The sequence below is a fragment of the Amblyomma maculatum genome, chromosome 9 (assembly GCF_055883805.1).
Source record: "Amblyomma maculatum isolate TAMU_Amacu chromosome 9, ASM5588380v1, whole genome shotgun sequence".
Taxonomy (NCBI): domain Eukaryota; kingdom Metazoa; phylum Arthropoda; class Arachnida; order Ixodida; family Ixodidae; genus Amblyomma; species Amblyomma maculatum.
In genome coordinates, this window is record NC_139352.1 from 9120333 (window position 1) to 9134561 (window position 14229).

Sequence of the window (14229 nt, forward strand, 5' to 3'; positions counted from 1 at the left end):
CAGGCCCACTGGCTGTTAAAGCATATCTGTCACCATTGTTACACTGCTTGCCACCAGATAGCAATATTTATTGTCCTCAAAGCAGTTTTCGAAGCGTTTCCATTCCTCTCTCTCCAAATGATGCGATTTAGTGGGGCCAATCGAAGCATCTTATTTATAAAAAGTGTAGAATTATGCAGGCTTAACAGATTGACTACCTACTAGTAATTCGAATTCTTCTCCTGCAAGCTTTTCTAAGCAGCTACAAAAAGAAAACCAAGGCTGCACTTGGCACTTGCCTATCGTGTGAGCCTCCATGTGACAATAAACCAACAAGTGGTTGGCGGCTGGCCACTTGCTACGTGTCATATCACAGCTAGCTGTATGCAAGAAAGTGAAACTTATGGATAGAGGTTACCACAAGTGTTCAAAATCGCACAGGTGTGGAAGCTACTGCCTCACACTCTCAGCTTCCACTCTACTGTGAATAAGCTATGAATTGTAGGCACCATTGCTGGTTGAATGGTCTGTATAAATTACAAGAATGAAAGTTTCCAATCAACAGACCAGATAGAATTAGCAGAGATATCAAAGCTAATAAATAAGTAATAAATAAGTGCAAATTGGCCGATGGAGAAAATTGAGCATGCTGTAAAGAATGAGGGAAGCCTTAAAGCGATGAAGAAATTGGGCATAGGCAAAAATCAGATGTATGCGCTAAGGGACAAGGCGGGCAATGTCATCACGAATATGGACAAGATAGTCAAAGAAGCCGAGGAGTTCTATACTGATCTCTACAGCAGCCAACGAAGTCATGACAATAATGAGATTGGCAGTAGGGAAATGCAGTCAGACGTTCCGTCAGTAACGAAGGACGAAGTTAAGAAAGCATTAGAAACTATGAAAAGTGGGAAAGTAGCTGGAGGGGATCAGGTAACTATTGATTTGTTGAAGGACGGGGGGGATATTGTGCTAGAAAAACTGGCCACCCTGTATACGCAATGTCTGGTGTCATTGATGATACCGGAACCATGGAATAATGCAAACACTATCTTAATTCATAAGAAAGGGGACGCTAAGGACTTGAAAAATTAGATCAATTAGCTTACTGCCTGTTACGTATAAGGTATTTACCAAAGTAATCGCTAATAGAATCAGGGCAACTTTAGACTGCAACCAAGCAAAAGGCTTTCACCAGTTGCTAAATAAGTACTGTACTCATCCATTCTCCCAGCCTCAGGAGTTGAAATAGAGAACCATAGGGCAAAGTGGAGCAATTATTCTAGACAGGAAGGTCAGAACACAGCATCACTTAGGATTGAATTTAATAAGTTCTATTAACACTTGAACATGATATACACACATATGCACACAAATATATTAAAAAAAAGTCATGAGGCAGGCCTTGAAGCAAGTCCACTGCTGTGAATGTAAAACAGCTCACCGAAGGAAAAAAATTCAAGATGTAAAAAAAAAACTTCGCTGTAGAGTCAACAGGTAGAGGTTTTGTTTCACACTGTGGTAAGTTCACTCAAGTTTGCACTGTGACTAGTTTGCTGCCATTTTTTTGCAAGCTAAGTTAGAAGCAAGCGAACACTGGATTTGGTAAATGCGCTTCTGTGCCTGAACGTTATCACCAGCCTGCCATTTTTTTTTCCTGCTACGATGCAGGAGACCAGTGGTTACAAGATAAATAGATACAAGGTACATCTGCACAATGCTGCTGCCTCACAATGTGCGAAAAAAGAAAAAAAAAAGCATTGAGAACATGACTGAGCGAAACAATAACCATTTCATAGCAGCATTAAATAAGTCACTCATGTGTAGTATTATTCACTCTCATTCTTGAAGCACATGTACACCTCAAAATAACCATTCGCAAGTTACTTGCCCAAGTAAAGGCATATAGCATTGTAAATGATGCATTGCCTTACTGTAAAAAGAAAAAAAAAAAAAGAATGACGCATGAACTTCCTGGTGCAACCCGTTTCTTTACTATATGGAGGTTGGTGACAATGGTTAAGAGTCTAACCGTGCTGCTGTTGCAAGTGAAAGCTCGCACAGTAACTTCTGTGTGGGTCACTAAGTAGCTGCTGGAGTAGCTGACATCAACTCAAGCCACCTATAAAAGGTTGATTACGTCATGATGCAAAAATGAACTCGAGCATTTTCAAGCGTCTACACAACATAAACTGTACCAGTGTTTTAACTGCTAGATGCTATGTGTATTTCCAAAGCTGCTCACATGACCCCTAGTTCTCAGTTTCTCAGCATAAAAAACACACAGTAAAGCCTAGCTAAATAAAAAACGAGAACAGCTTGAATGCTGAGGAGGCCACACAACAAATGCATTTAAATCGGTATGTGGCTGCTGCCAGTATGTTCCCCACTTGGCCTCTTGAAGAGCAAGTTTTACGAGGAGAACTGCCAAAATTATAACATCCACTGCCTTTGCATAGCTGCCTACAAGAAAAAAAAAAAAATCTAACATTAGCTGCTTTTTTTACTTTTTCTAAGCTCCAAGCTTTTCTAGAACCTAAGATTTCACTGACCCCTGTCCCCAACAGCAAAACGTCTCTGTAGCAAGTAGTAGTAACATTGTAACGTTGGTCGTAGCACGGTGTTCTGTTTTATCCTTCACTGCTTCTGAGAAACTGAAGACAGCCTTTGTGGTAAGAAAAAAATTAATCAAACAGATAATGTCAACATATCGCCACTACAAATAGATTAATGAATGATGGTAGCAGGGAATACTAAACGTGAAGAACCAAAGAATCCGGCAAGTAGGCATGTTACAGGCACTCGACACCACAACACCTACTTTCTCACATAAAAGAAATGTGAAAACCTTCTTGCTCCTGGTTTTTGTAATCCCGATCACCCTAAGCCACAGCCTCAATGAAAGTTCGACATACAGCCAATACTACAGCGCCTCAACAGTGAGGCCGTACGATACTGTTTGTCCTTATTAACGTCCATAAGAACCTTCCAGTCACCACCTATACTGGTCCCCGCAAACAGAACAACTTGAAACAGTTTGCCTATTTCTCACATGCTAGTTGAGATGGAGAAATCTCCTATTAACAGCAACTTGTGTGGTAAGAGCAGTGCACATTGACCAAAGGTCATTTTCGTCATTCATCTGGACAGTGAGCCCCTGTTCCATCCACCAAAACTTCAGCAGTTTCAAAGTCAGCCCACAACCGATTTCACAGCTCCATTGACTGTCCCATACCACGTAGCCTGTTGTGTGCATTGTCTGCCATACAATTTAGCTTTCGTGATAAGCTGCACACACACAAGCTTTCACACGCAGTAACACTAGCAGCTCTTCGAACATTGCAAAAGCACCTAAAGAATGGCTCAAACTCAAAATACATGCCACGAACGTTAGAAAATGCTCTTAAAATTTGTACGCCTTTCTGCTCAGTCCATATGTTTTTCAAACACGCCACAGCAGCATTTTACATGTACTGAAGGAAAGTTTTTAAGCGACGTCATAATTTGGTTCGCAGTCCTCTTGCTGAACCTCTCGTTGTACACAGCTTGTGGATGTCGCCACCTCTTCATCAGGTTCCAATGCCTGGCCGTTCTGGGCAGTGACAGGTGAGGCCAACGCTGGTGGTGTGGCAGACGGTGGTACAGCTACCTGTGATGGCGACATCTGGATGCGGACTCGCACTGAGTCCACCACGTCGAGCAGGTTTTTAGCGTCGATGGCGAGGGCGTGCGCAGAGCTGAGCATGCCCTTGCGGTACTCAGCGTCGAGTGTCGTCTTTGAGTATTTGATGGCGAGCTTCATGGCCTGTACCAGGTTGGCCATGTCCTTGCTAAGGACGCGGTGGGCCATCTCCACCTGCAAAACGCAGCACATGCATGTGTTCTGGTGACATCTGGATCCTGGAAGTGCTAACAGTGACCACGCAGGTGATGATAATGATGAAAAGTATGATTAACTCTTAGATTTGCAATAACTAAAGGTATACATGGTTTTTCCGACCTGCTGCAGTGCCTGATTCCAAAATGATGACAAGAATACATGCTTACTACTACGCCTTAACAAAGCCCGAATGACAATGTTGTCGATGGTGATGAGAATGAGGCAGCCCCATGTGAAGTTGTGCGGTTTCTCTGACCTGCTAGAGTGCAACTGTGAGAAACATGCTTATTACTCGGCAGTAACTACGACTAACATGTCAGACTTGTACATAAGCCAACGAGAGCTGATGTTTGTATTGGTCCAGGTGTACAAAATGCACGCTGAAGACAAACAAAGCCCATTTCCTTAGGCACAAAAAGAGAGAATGCGCCCATCTCGCAAGATACATTCACAGGCGGCCAAGTTAACAGAGCCCCAATACCTTGGGGCAAGCCTAGTAAGGATTTTTGCGACAAACATTGCATCAGGGTGGTCTTTTTTGCACCAGTGAAAGTAAGACTTCACCACAGGCCAGAGAGAGAGATCAACTTTTATTGGCAGCAGGCGTGAAATATTTGGCCCAGGTGGGCAGCTTCCTCAGTCAAGGAAGCCGTGGACCCGAGCCATCTCCATAGTCCGATCGACAAGACTGTGCTGACCATCCAGGCTGGGCTTGACAGCTGGGTGTCCCACTACTGTTCTGTTAGGTCTCTGGTAGTTAAGGTACCATGTGGTCCCTTGCGTACCCACACCATTTGATGTAGGATGTTTGGCACATTACAGAACATGCCTTTATAGCTGTAGGTCGCGGGTGAGACCCTAAGGTGCCATGTATGTGACTGCTGGTTTGGATTTTTCGGAAGGTGACTGCTTCTTCTCTCCTCAGTTTTGGGTGAAGTGGAGAATATTTCCTTCTGTCAAGCCTGTAATGTAGTGTACACCCTGTGTTCACCGAAATCCCTTTGGCAGTGGTGCCCGGTTATTGTATCCTCAGGCTAAGGCGTCGGCAGCCTCATTTCCTTCAGGATATTATTCCCTTTTGCTATTTTCTGCATGCAGGCTCTGCATCAGTGAGGATGATGGCATGTTCTTTGTGTGTCAAGAGGGCTAAGGTGATTGCAGCACCTTCTGCTGTGTCAGTGCTATTTTATTTTAGTAGCTTTAGAGGTCTTTTCTGTTAATATAGAATCCATGAAGCTAATGAAGTGGGCTTGTCTTCTTGGGTGTCTTGCTGCATCAGTGCATTTATTTTCCAGATTTGTTCTGTGCGCATTGCTGAGGGCCTGAATTCTTGCCTGATGCTGGTCTTTGCGGCATGCAAGATGCATATTTCGCAGGATGGAAGCTACTGTGATGTATCAGAATATTTTGTCCAGGGTGTGCTGCTTTGTGAATTTTGGTTCAACGCATTCTCTCCATCCCAGCTTTTGAAAAAAAAAGAAGTGTTCACCATCACACTACTCAAAAAACAAAGAAAACAAAGCACACCATTGTGCAGACAGAAAAATGATCAAGAGGCAAAACAATGTTACTTTTTGTGCAAACCATTCTAGTACCCAAATGGTGGCAAAGCATACAATGTTATGCTTGGCATACGTTCATGTTGCAAGTGGAGAAAGAAATGAAAACTCTGTGGCCAGCACTTCTGCTTTGGGAACATAAATGAACCACAAATATGCTCACCTCCTTTTTGGACCACAGGGGAAAGAAAGTCATGAGATCATCCACACTAGCCAGAAGGTTTCGAAGCTCTATTCCCACATTCTGAAACAAAAAAGAAAAGCTGTTGCAAATGCCAGATTTCTGTAACTCACTACCAGCTCGAACAAGAGCTGCAACACGTTTAGCATCTTCGTACACACTTGTACGCTGCTTGCCAGGGGCCGCATTTCATAACATTCAGTCTCATTTACTTTTGGTCCTTTGTCATTCATTGGTCACAGCTTCCTTGTGACTGTAGTGGTGGAGATCAGGTTTATATTAGCGTGAACACATCAACATGTTTATGCTGCCATGTCACTAGGGAAGGATGGATGGGGGCAGACAGCATTTCAATGCAATCAAAAGCCAGAAAGAATGCTAGAAGACTTACAAATGAATCTGAATCTGTAACTCGGCAGGCAAGCACTTACTCATAATGCTCATTTCAGCAATGCGGATAGCTAGCAAGTGAAGGAGTTATCACAGATGTAGCAGCCTCACCTTGACCAGGTCGAGGTACTCCTCCACCCTCGCCTCAGTGACCCCCTGCGACAGCTGCATGACCGACCGGACCACGCGAGTGGTGCACTCGTACACGTGGTCATTGGTCCGGTCAGTCTCCAGTGTGGGCGGCTGAGAGGCCGCTGGTGGCGCCATCTCAGGCTGGGGCGGCGGGTATGGTTGTGACTGCTGGATGACAGGGCCCTTCTGCATTTCAGTGACATCCCCCGTCACAGATGGGCTCTGAAGGAGAAGCCCACGACAAGCCAACACAAGGTAATTAAGCATACCTCAATTCATTCTTCCAGACTTCACTGTCTTACTAGAAGCTGACATAATCCCTAAAAACTCCTTGCTTACTTGACTGCAGTTAAGGCCTGATACCTGAAACATCCTGGAGCAACATAAAGGCTGTGAGGAACGCCATCACTGAGGGTCCAGATTAAAGTTGATTTGGTATGAGTTACCATATTGACTCGAATGTAACGCAAGTTTTTTTCATAATTTTTGGCTCTCAAAATCTACCCTTGCGTTGCAATCGAATACTGCAATTCGGATGGCTGAAGCAGCGCCGGGGTGCAGCCATATTGAATCCGCCACCATTCAGTTTCGGTTTCCGCGGTTTTATGATGTTATGTTGGCAACATAGGTACCAGGGAAGCCAAATCAGCCCGTCTCAATTCATCCAAAGTCAAAACATTGCGCTTTTTCTCATGGGCTCAGAATCACGCTGCCCCCTTGATCACGCGCTTGCCACATTTTCTGCAGTGGATTAGCGTGGTTACTTTTGTTGTTATCGCATTTTGCACGATGGCAATGCACTGTGCACAGTACGATGCTCGCCTCAAAAAGGCTATTATGATAGCAGAAGGAATCTGAAATTCTGCAGCAGCTCGATGGCTAGATGTTACTAATCTACCTTACGTGGGTGGCGGACGTAGCGGGAGGTGGTTTTTAAACGTGGGCTAGGCCGCAAAGGCTTCCGAAGCGTCTGGGAGGACGAGAGTGAAAAAAAAAGACTGGGTTTCTGAGAACTCGGCCTCCGACGACGACGACGAATGAGCGTTTTTGATTAGACTGCAATGGCCATAATTATTAAAGGTACTTTTTCAAGCTCTTATCTCAAGCTACATTTGTGGTTTTATTTTTTCCCACTGGGCAGTATGGAAAGTCGCCCCTCGCATTACATTCGTGGTCGCGTTACATTAGAGTAAATACGTTATATCAGACAGTGCTCAGGCATTTTATATTTCATCTCCATCGAAATGCAGCTGCTGCAATCTTGGGACCTGCGACCAAACATAAAAGAAACTGAGCCATCAAATAAATGACAATCAAGGAGAACTACTCAATTATACAAATAATTTGATGCACAAGCGTGTGTTAATGGGCAACTACGAGGCTTTATCAAGATTCACAAATTCTAATGAAACCTTTACTGTAGGTTTTCCACCCTGTCTTGATCATTTCCACCAGGTTTGGGAGCCATGCAGCAATATATTCCTGCATTAAACAGTCTGCCATTTCTGTGGCCTCATTACAAGGTGATTCCTGTTGGCAACACTGCATTTGCTAAGTCCTATAAATTAATTGCAATCCATTTCCTGTTTCACGCTTGAAGAACAAAAGATGAAGCATGTGATTGGTCGTCTTAGGTATTTCATGAACTGAGTTATAATTTATAGTCTCTATTTCGTCCATTCAGCATGTGTATGAGTATTTTTTTTCTTTCAAATAAGGTAAAGTCACCACTGCTTCAGCCAGAGCATCATTTAGTGCCACAAACCAAGTTTCAGACTCCTGTTCTGAAGCGCTTCTAGTTGGTATTCTGAAAAATGATTTGTTGTGTTGAATAGAGGAAATACCGAGAAACATGACGTGGTCATTCACTAAAAATAATGAGAAAATCATAACAAGGAGGGGGGACGCACTGTAAATATATATATACATTAAAATACAGCGCAGTTAAATATGCCAGCAAAAGTAGAAGTTAAATTTGGAACAGATGATAATACAACAACGTCCTTCTCATATCTTTTCTTTCGTTACAAAAAAACATGGTTTGAATTTCAGTAGCAAAGCGAAACCCCTGACAGTGCAGGTTAAAAAAGAAAGAATAATGCACGCGACATCACACTGGCTCTGTCGTGCATATAGACCTTTGCATCGGGCAAGGAGGATGTGGAAATGCGTCCTCTCTGGGCTGTTACAAACTGGTTTTACTACCACTTCCACTGCACTAGCGAAACGTGCACACAACAGCCCAGCAAGCAATATGATGATGTGCCTCACTACAAGGGTCTATAATATTACAAACTTTTGAAAGGGCAAGGATATATAATTTTACAACTTTTTTCAAAAATAAATCAAGCACCACTGCTTTGAAGCTTGTTCTAACTTTTAAAACTGGCATGACTACAAAAAATCTTGATGACACAAATATGGTTGTTAAGAACTTTGAGATGACACAGACTCGTTAAATTTCCCGGCAGAAGTGTACTGCACACAGTGTGCTGAATTTTGGATGTTGTGAACACTTCCGCACCACTACAGATGATGTGAACACGTGATCCGCGACTGCATCTTCAAGCACTAAACACGGCACGCACATTGCCTATGCCGAGAGCGGTAGTCGCGTGGTATGCGCTGCAAGCAGTGAATGGTGCCACGCGCATTAATTCCGTGAGCAGTGAACAGGTCAGCAAGAACACATTTCCTATTCTCCTGACCATAGATTTTATCGGTTTTGTGTGATAAGAATCGGACCTATGAGATTAGTATCGCTGAGATTCTACTGTAATTTACAATGCTTTTGAACAACCGATTTATCATTGTGGAGTCCACAAATAAAGCTTCTTTTACAGCTAATGTAGTTTGTGTTGCACACAACCAACTGATTGCAAAAAAAAGGACAGAATGAGGTTGTAAACTGAGGCACTTACATGTTTCTTCTCTACCATGGAGTATTCTAATGATCCTGTGCAGACTTCTTCTTGTTTGAATGGGCTAGGACTTGCCACAACTGTAGCAAGGGCACAAGGATACATTTGGATAAATCTAAATGAAAATTTCAGAAAGCATAACTGCACTCAACACTTGACCGATGCAACCACAGACACTATTTAACATACAATAATATTCTATATGACACCACCATTTTGTATATTTTAGATATCCATTGGGCAACTGAAAAACCACTCTAAGAGGTATGGTATGTATTTCAAGGCAGGTGCTCATAAGTAACTTGCAAACATTTCTTTGACATGTCCAAATGATGTTCACCAATAGACTTATTTTGGACATAAATATTAACGGTAATAATAATTGGTTATCAGGAACGCCGCAGTATCTGTCTCAATTTTGGTGGACACCAGTACTGCATCTCGCAGAAGGGATGAAGCAGGGAGAGAAAGAAGGTTGAGAAGGTAACAACACCCAGCACATGGGTGTTTTTTGCACTTCTCGTCCATCAAATGTGATACAGAAAAATGGTCCTTTCCATGTCCACATTTGTATGCAATGGTTGAGCATTCAGTGCAACCCCAAATTATTTGTCTATTTTAATTCGCATACATTCTCCATAGCAGCTGATTTATCTGCTAGAAACGACTTTGTTCATGGTTATAAGGCAACAAAAACTGGCACATCCCGTTAAGTCATACCTTTGAAGTCCATAACCTTCAAAGGGCATATGACATATGTAATTGAATGGAGTATGAACTCCTACCGGTATAACACGCTTGATACAGATTATTTATTATCGACTGCAAAACCACAACACAAAAATATTCACTCCAATTATATTGAGGGCATACAGTACTGAATGTGCTTTATGCTCGCCCAGCCATGACGACCGCAGTGTGTGTTTAGGATGCTCACCTAAATGTGTGAACAAAGCTTCAAAAACATCCACAATACACATCCATCAGAACAGCTATATGGATATAGTATATTATTGGCTAGAACCCTTTGAAATGCAAGGGCATAGTTTGAAATGGCACTCTGTATTCAAAATCAAAATCTCGACACTCCCACAGATATATACAAGTGAGCAGAAAGAAGCCAGGCTCAAAAAAGCAGTAATTTGAAACTTTTTTCTCTACAATATTAAGATCCTTGTCTTTTCATGTCATGGCACTGAAGAATACCCTGATGACAGACACAAAAGTCACAAGCATGACCCATTATTACCTGGGGAAGTTGGGCTGGTTCCGTTCGTCATGCCTAAGCTACCTGCGTCAGAAGCATCACTGCACGATGCTCGACGGCGGTTGGGAGTGGTCTGAAATAAAAGGGCAATTTGTAAAGTAGTCCTTCTAATAGCAGCCGAAAGCAATTTATTCGGGAGGCATCTTTAGCAGACCAGAAAGCACTGCTGTGGCACACATTGTTTTACTGCGTTAGCAGTGTGTGCAAGATTCCCCCAGAACGATGGCATGTGAAGTCTTGGTGATCAAAGCCTCCATTCACAAGGAGACCACACAGTAGTGGAATAAAGAAGCAATGGCTAAATAAAATTCAGAGACACAGTGGGAAGGTGATCAATGTAACATTGATACTTACAACTACTACTGCTAAGGCAACTCGAACTGACACTAAGCTTTCCTTTTTCCCTCGGACGATATTAGACTGGAACAATATTTTACAGATGGCTACACAGTGTGACTAAAACTGTATAAAATTGTATCACTTTTTTGTTGTTGCTGTTTGCTCTTGCTTGAATGCATTTACGCCCCCATGCTTGGACCCAAGGGTAAGCAGTATGTAATAAATAAATCAATAAACAAACAAATAAATAAATAACTTTGTGACACACACATTATGCAATTGGCCATAGGTGTTTTACTTTACCAGGATATCTGAGGAACACACCTATAATTACTTGTAGAACCCTTGTAGAACACACCTATAATTACACCTATAATTACTGCCTATCAGGTATAATGATAACAGGACCCCCACACCCAGACGAGACATATCCTTCGTAGGACAGACATGGACAAGAATTTACAATGTGTGCACTTATGTAACAAAATTTATTCCTGTGTGATAAGATAGAACAGTTCACTGAAAAGCTTAGAATTATGAGGGGCTTTGCATGTTGCGATCCACTAAGATGCATAACACACGACCTCTTATAGAGGTAAATGAGACATTACTTTTTTTTTTTCTCACAGAATATCACCGCATAAACCTTTGTTCACGACTGTATACCTGCCCATTCTATACCACTTGGCCACCCTCACTCAAAGTGTCCTTTCTCTCAAATGATATCCACTGTCATTGGCATCTCTCATAATGTGAATCGCTTTGGGATGTTAAACCCCATAAACCAAACCAACCGTTGCCATTCTAAAAGAATACCAGTAGGCTGGCCTACCCCACTTTTCAGATCAAATACACTTCATCTGCTTAATTTCAGCTAGAACAATATCAGCCCCCTACTTTCCTTAGCCTATGCTGCCATCTATTACAACACTGCTATCAGTCTTATAGCCAGCTTTTTGTGAGCCTCCAAGTGAGACTGATAGCACTTTCCTTTTTTTCCAGCACATCAGTACGCCTGCAGCTGGTAACTTTGGGCAGCCTTCCTAATGCACTTCAACACGTGTTCATCTTCCAGCTTATTTTTCTCTCATAGCTGAAACTGCTCTGCCAGCCAGACCAACATAAATATCTCCGCACATTCCAAAAAATGATGCAATCGCATGCCAGCGCACAGCGATGCCAGCGCAAGAAGGTGAGCGCATAGAGAAGGTGCCAAGGCACTCTCTGGAAAAGTTTTAAGATTGTGAACTGCCCTCAAACGCAAACAAGAAGTTGAAAATGTCCAGATTTTAAAAAGGCATTTATAGAAATGTCTCCAAGCGAAAATGGCACAATATTGGCGCACGAATACAGAGACGGTATGGGTGTATAAAACAACTTTGCAGTAGCCGCCACACAGAATTTACACACACACACACACACACACACACACACACACACACACACACACACACACACACACGCGCGCACACACACACACACACACACACACACACACACACACACACACACACACACACACACACACACACACACACGCACACACACAACACGCACACACAAACACACATAGAGGATTCTTCCAGCTAATTTCTCTCTCATAGCTGAAACTGCTCTGCCAGCCTGACCAATACAAATATCTGCACTCACGGGCAGGGGGTCGAAGTGGGTGGCCTCCTGGTTGAGCCACCTGGAGTCCTCCTCAGTCTCGCGCTGCTGCATCTGCAGCCTCATCTCCAGCAGACGTTGCTCCAGGCTGTCATTGTCCTGCACCATGTCCCATACACCACACATGCACCACATGCGAGAGCCTAGCGGATTTCGTTTTGGCACCATACCCGCACGCAGACACTCCCTCTTCTCTGATCATTCATCATATGTACCGGCAGACTTTGGTCACACCTGCTGAGTATACTGTGCAGACTATCCCAAAAATCCTCAAAACATCTGGTTAAGGCCTAAGTGTCCAAACCACTTCCCCTCAGTACCCAACCCAAACCCCGTCTTAAGGCACCTCATTTGCCTACACCTCCAGCAAATCTTTTTAAAATAGCACAATACTATGCACAGCTATCAGAACAGTGTAATAGTCTATCTTGGAGACATGTGCAATGCAAGTCATTCTTACCAACACACACACAACACTGGACAGTTGTCGGATTTTTAGCTATTACTATATATTTATTCATATACAGGACAACCTGTTTAATTTCTTTTTTCTAAACTTGTGCTAGCCAAACTAAGGAATTGACCAATCGGAGAATCGTGGCCAGGAAGATGAAAAGAAGGATGACAATGACAGCAACGTGCTACTGTAGAGACAGTCTTGCAGTTTAGAAGCATCACAGCACAATTTATGCAGCATTATAGTAGGCTGTTATCTTAAGCTCGAGACGTGAAAAGTCGAGTGACAGCACACTAGCACTTTGAAATCACTGCAACGTGCATCAGACACTGATAAAAATAGCGAGGAAGCTTCTGCATCAATGAGCTTTTCATGACTGTACCACAGCTCTACAATGCGAGACACTCTGCTGGTCACCTTGTAGTTTGTGGCTCAGAGCTTGCATTGGTTTATCAATGAGACCTATCAATCAATATATGAGCAAACACGGTAACCTGCCATTGCATGCCTTGAATCACTCGCAGCCAACAACAAAGTGGGAATGCACCCTGAGAGATTCATTTTCCTGCATACCTGACAAAGCCTTCAAGATGACTTTTTTTTTTTTTCATAAACAAAGGCTATTTACCAAACTTTCCTTTCTTGTGACATTATAAGCTAATTCAAAGGCTAGTTGCAGCAAAGCATTTGCACACTGCACTTACTGAAGCACAGCACTGCTCCCAATGTGATGTAAGAATGCCTCAAAAATCATGACCAATGTTCATCAGTGACCACGCACGAGTTCATTTGTTGTACAGTCTGCACCGCTTTGGAAATAACTTGGCCTAACTTAAATAGTATTTGTGCTGGGTGATTTTGTAGCACATAAGGTGTCAGACCCATCAGCACTCTTGAGAACTATGCAACGTGCAGGTGGCTTTGAATGTTGCAAGTTCAAACTACTCGCCGCAAAATCACACAGACTATACACAACGAAACAGTACTAGACACAAAAAAAAAGATGCTACAAGAGGAGAGGCCTCAAGGCCAGAGCTAAAAACCAGGCTAGAATCGCAGCAAAAAAAGGAATTAAAAGAAAATATGTACACTTCACACAAGAAATAGCATAAAGCAAAAAGTATGCAACTGCAGCAACAAACAAACAAACTCTCACAGGCAAGGTACAAGCGCTCGCCTCACAGGGTGGCCGGTATTTCCTCCATGCGGGAACAAATGAAGTCAACACAGCAGGATTACCAGGGCATTGGGACTAGTGACTACAGAATCATGCCAGAGGTATGGGGGAGACCAGTGCGCAACACACACGGCAAACGAAAAACAACAAGCCAAAGCAAGTTCAAGCAGGCTTCCAAAGACATACCACGAGGTTGTCGTAACTCTCCTGTTCTAGGACGAGGTCCTGAAAGGTGCAGTGAACGGCGTCAGAGGAAAACATGCAGAAACCACCAGTATC

At 43.0% G+C, this 14229-nt stretch overlaps 1 protein-coding gene across 6 annotated transcripts in view; it reads right to left on the minus strand.

Annotated features, from left to right (window-relative positions):
- Nucleotides 1-1271: 1271 nt before the first annotated feature.
- The window catches only part of Fak (protein tyrosine kinase 2 Fak), a 92103-nt gene continuing 79145 nt past the window's right edge, over nt 1272-14229 (minus strand). For 3 of the 6 annotated variants that reach the window (XM_084578027.1, XM_084578024.1, XM_084578025.1), the window contains 7 exons: nt 14137-14175; nt 12299-12415; nt 10292-10382; nt 9043-9122; nt 6101-6343; nt 5582-5662; nt 1272-3835 (listed from right to left, as the gene is read on the minus strand). In XM_084578027.1, coding sequence (XP_084434153.1) covers nt 3467-3835; nt 5582-5662; nt 6101-6343; nt 9043-9122; nt 10292-10382; nt 12299-12415; nt 14137-14175 — 1020 coding nt within the window. In that variant the 3' untranslated portion in view covers nt 1272-3466. The remainder of the gene's footprint in view (nt 3836-5581; nt 5663-6100; nt 6344-9042; nt 9123-10291; nt 10383-12298; nt 12416-14136; nt 14176-14229) is intronic. The other 3 variants (XM_084578026.1, XM_084578028.1, XM_084578029.1) reach the window with 2 other exon arrangements.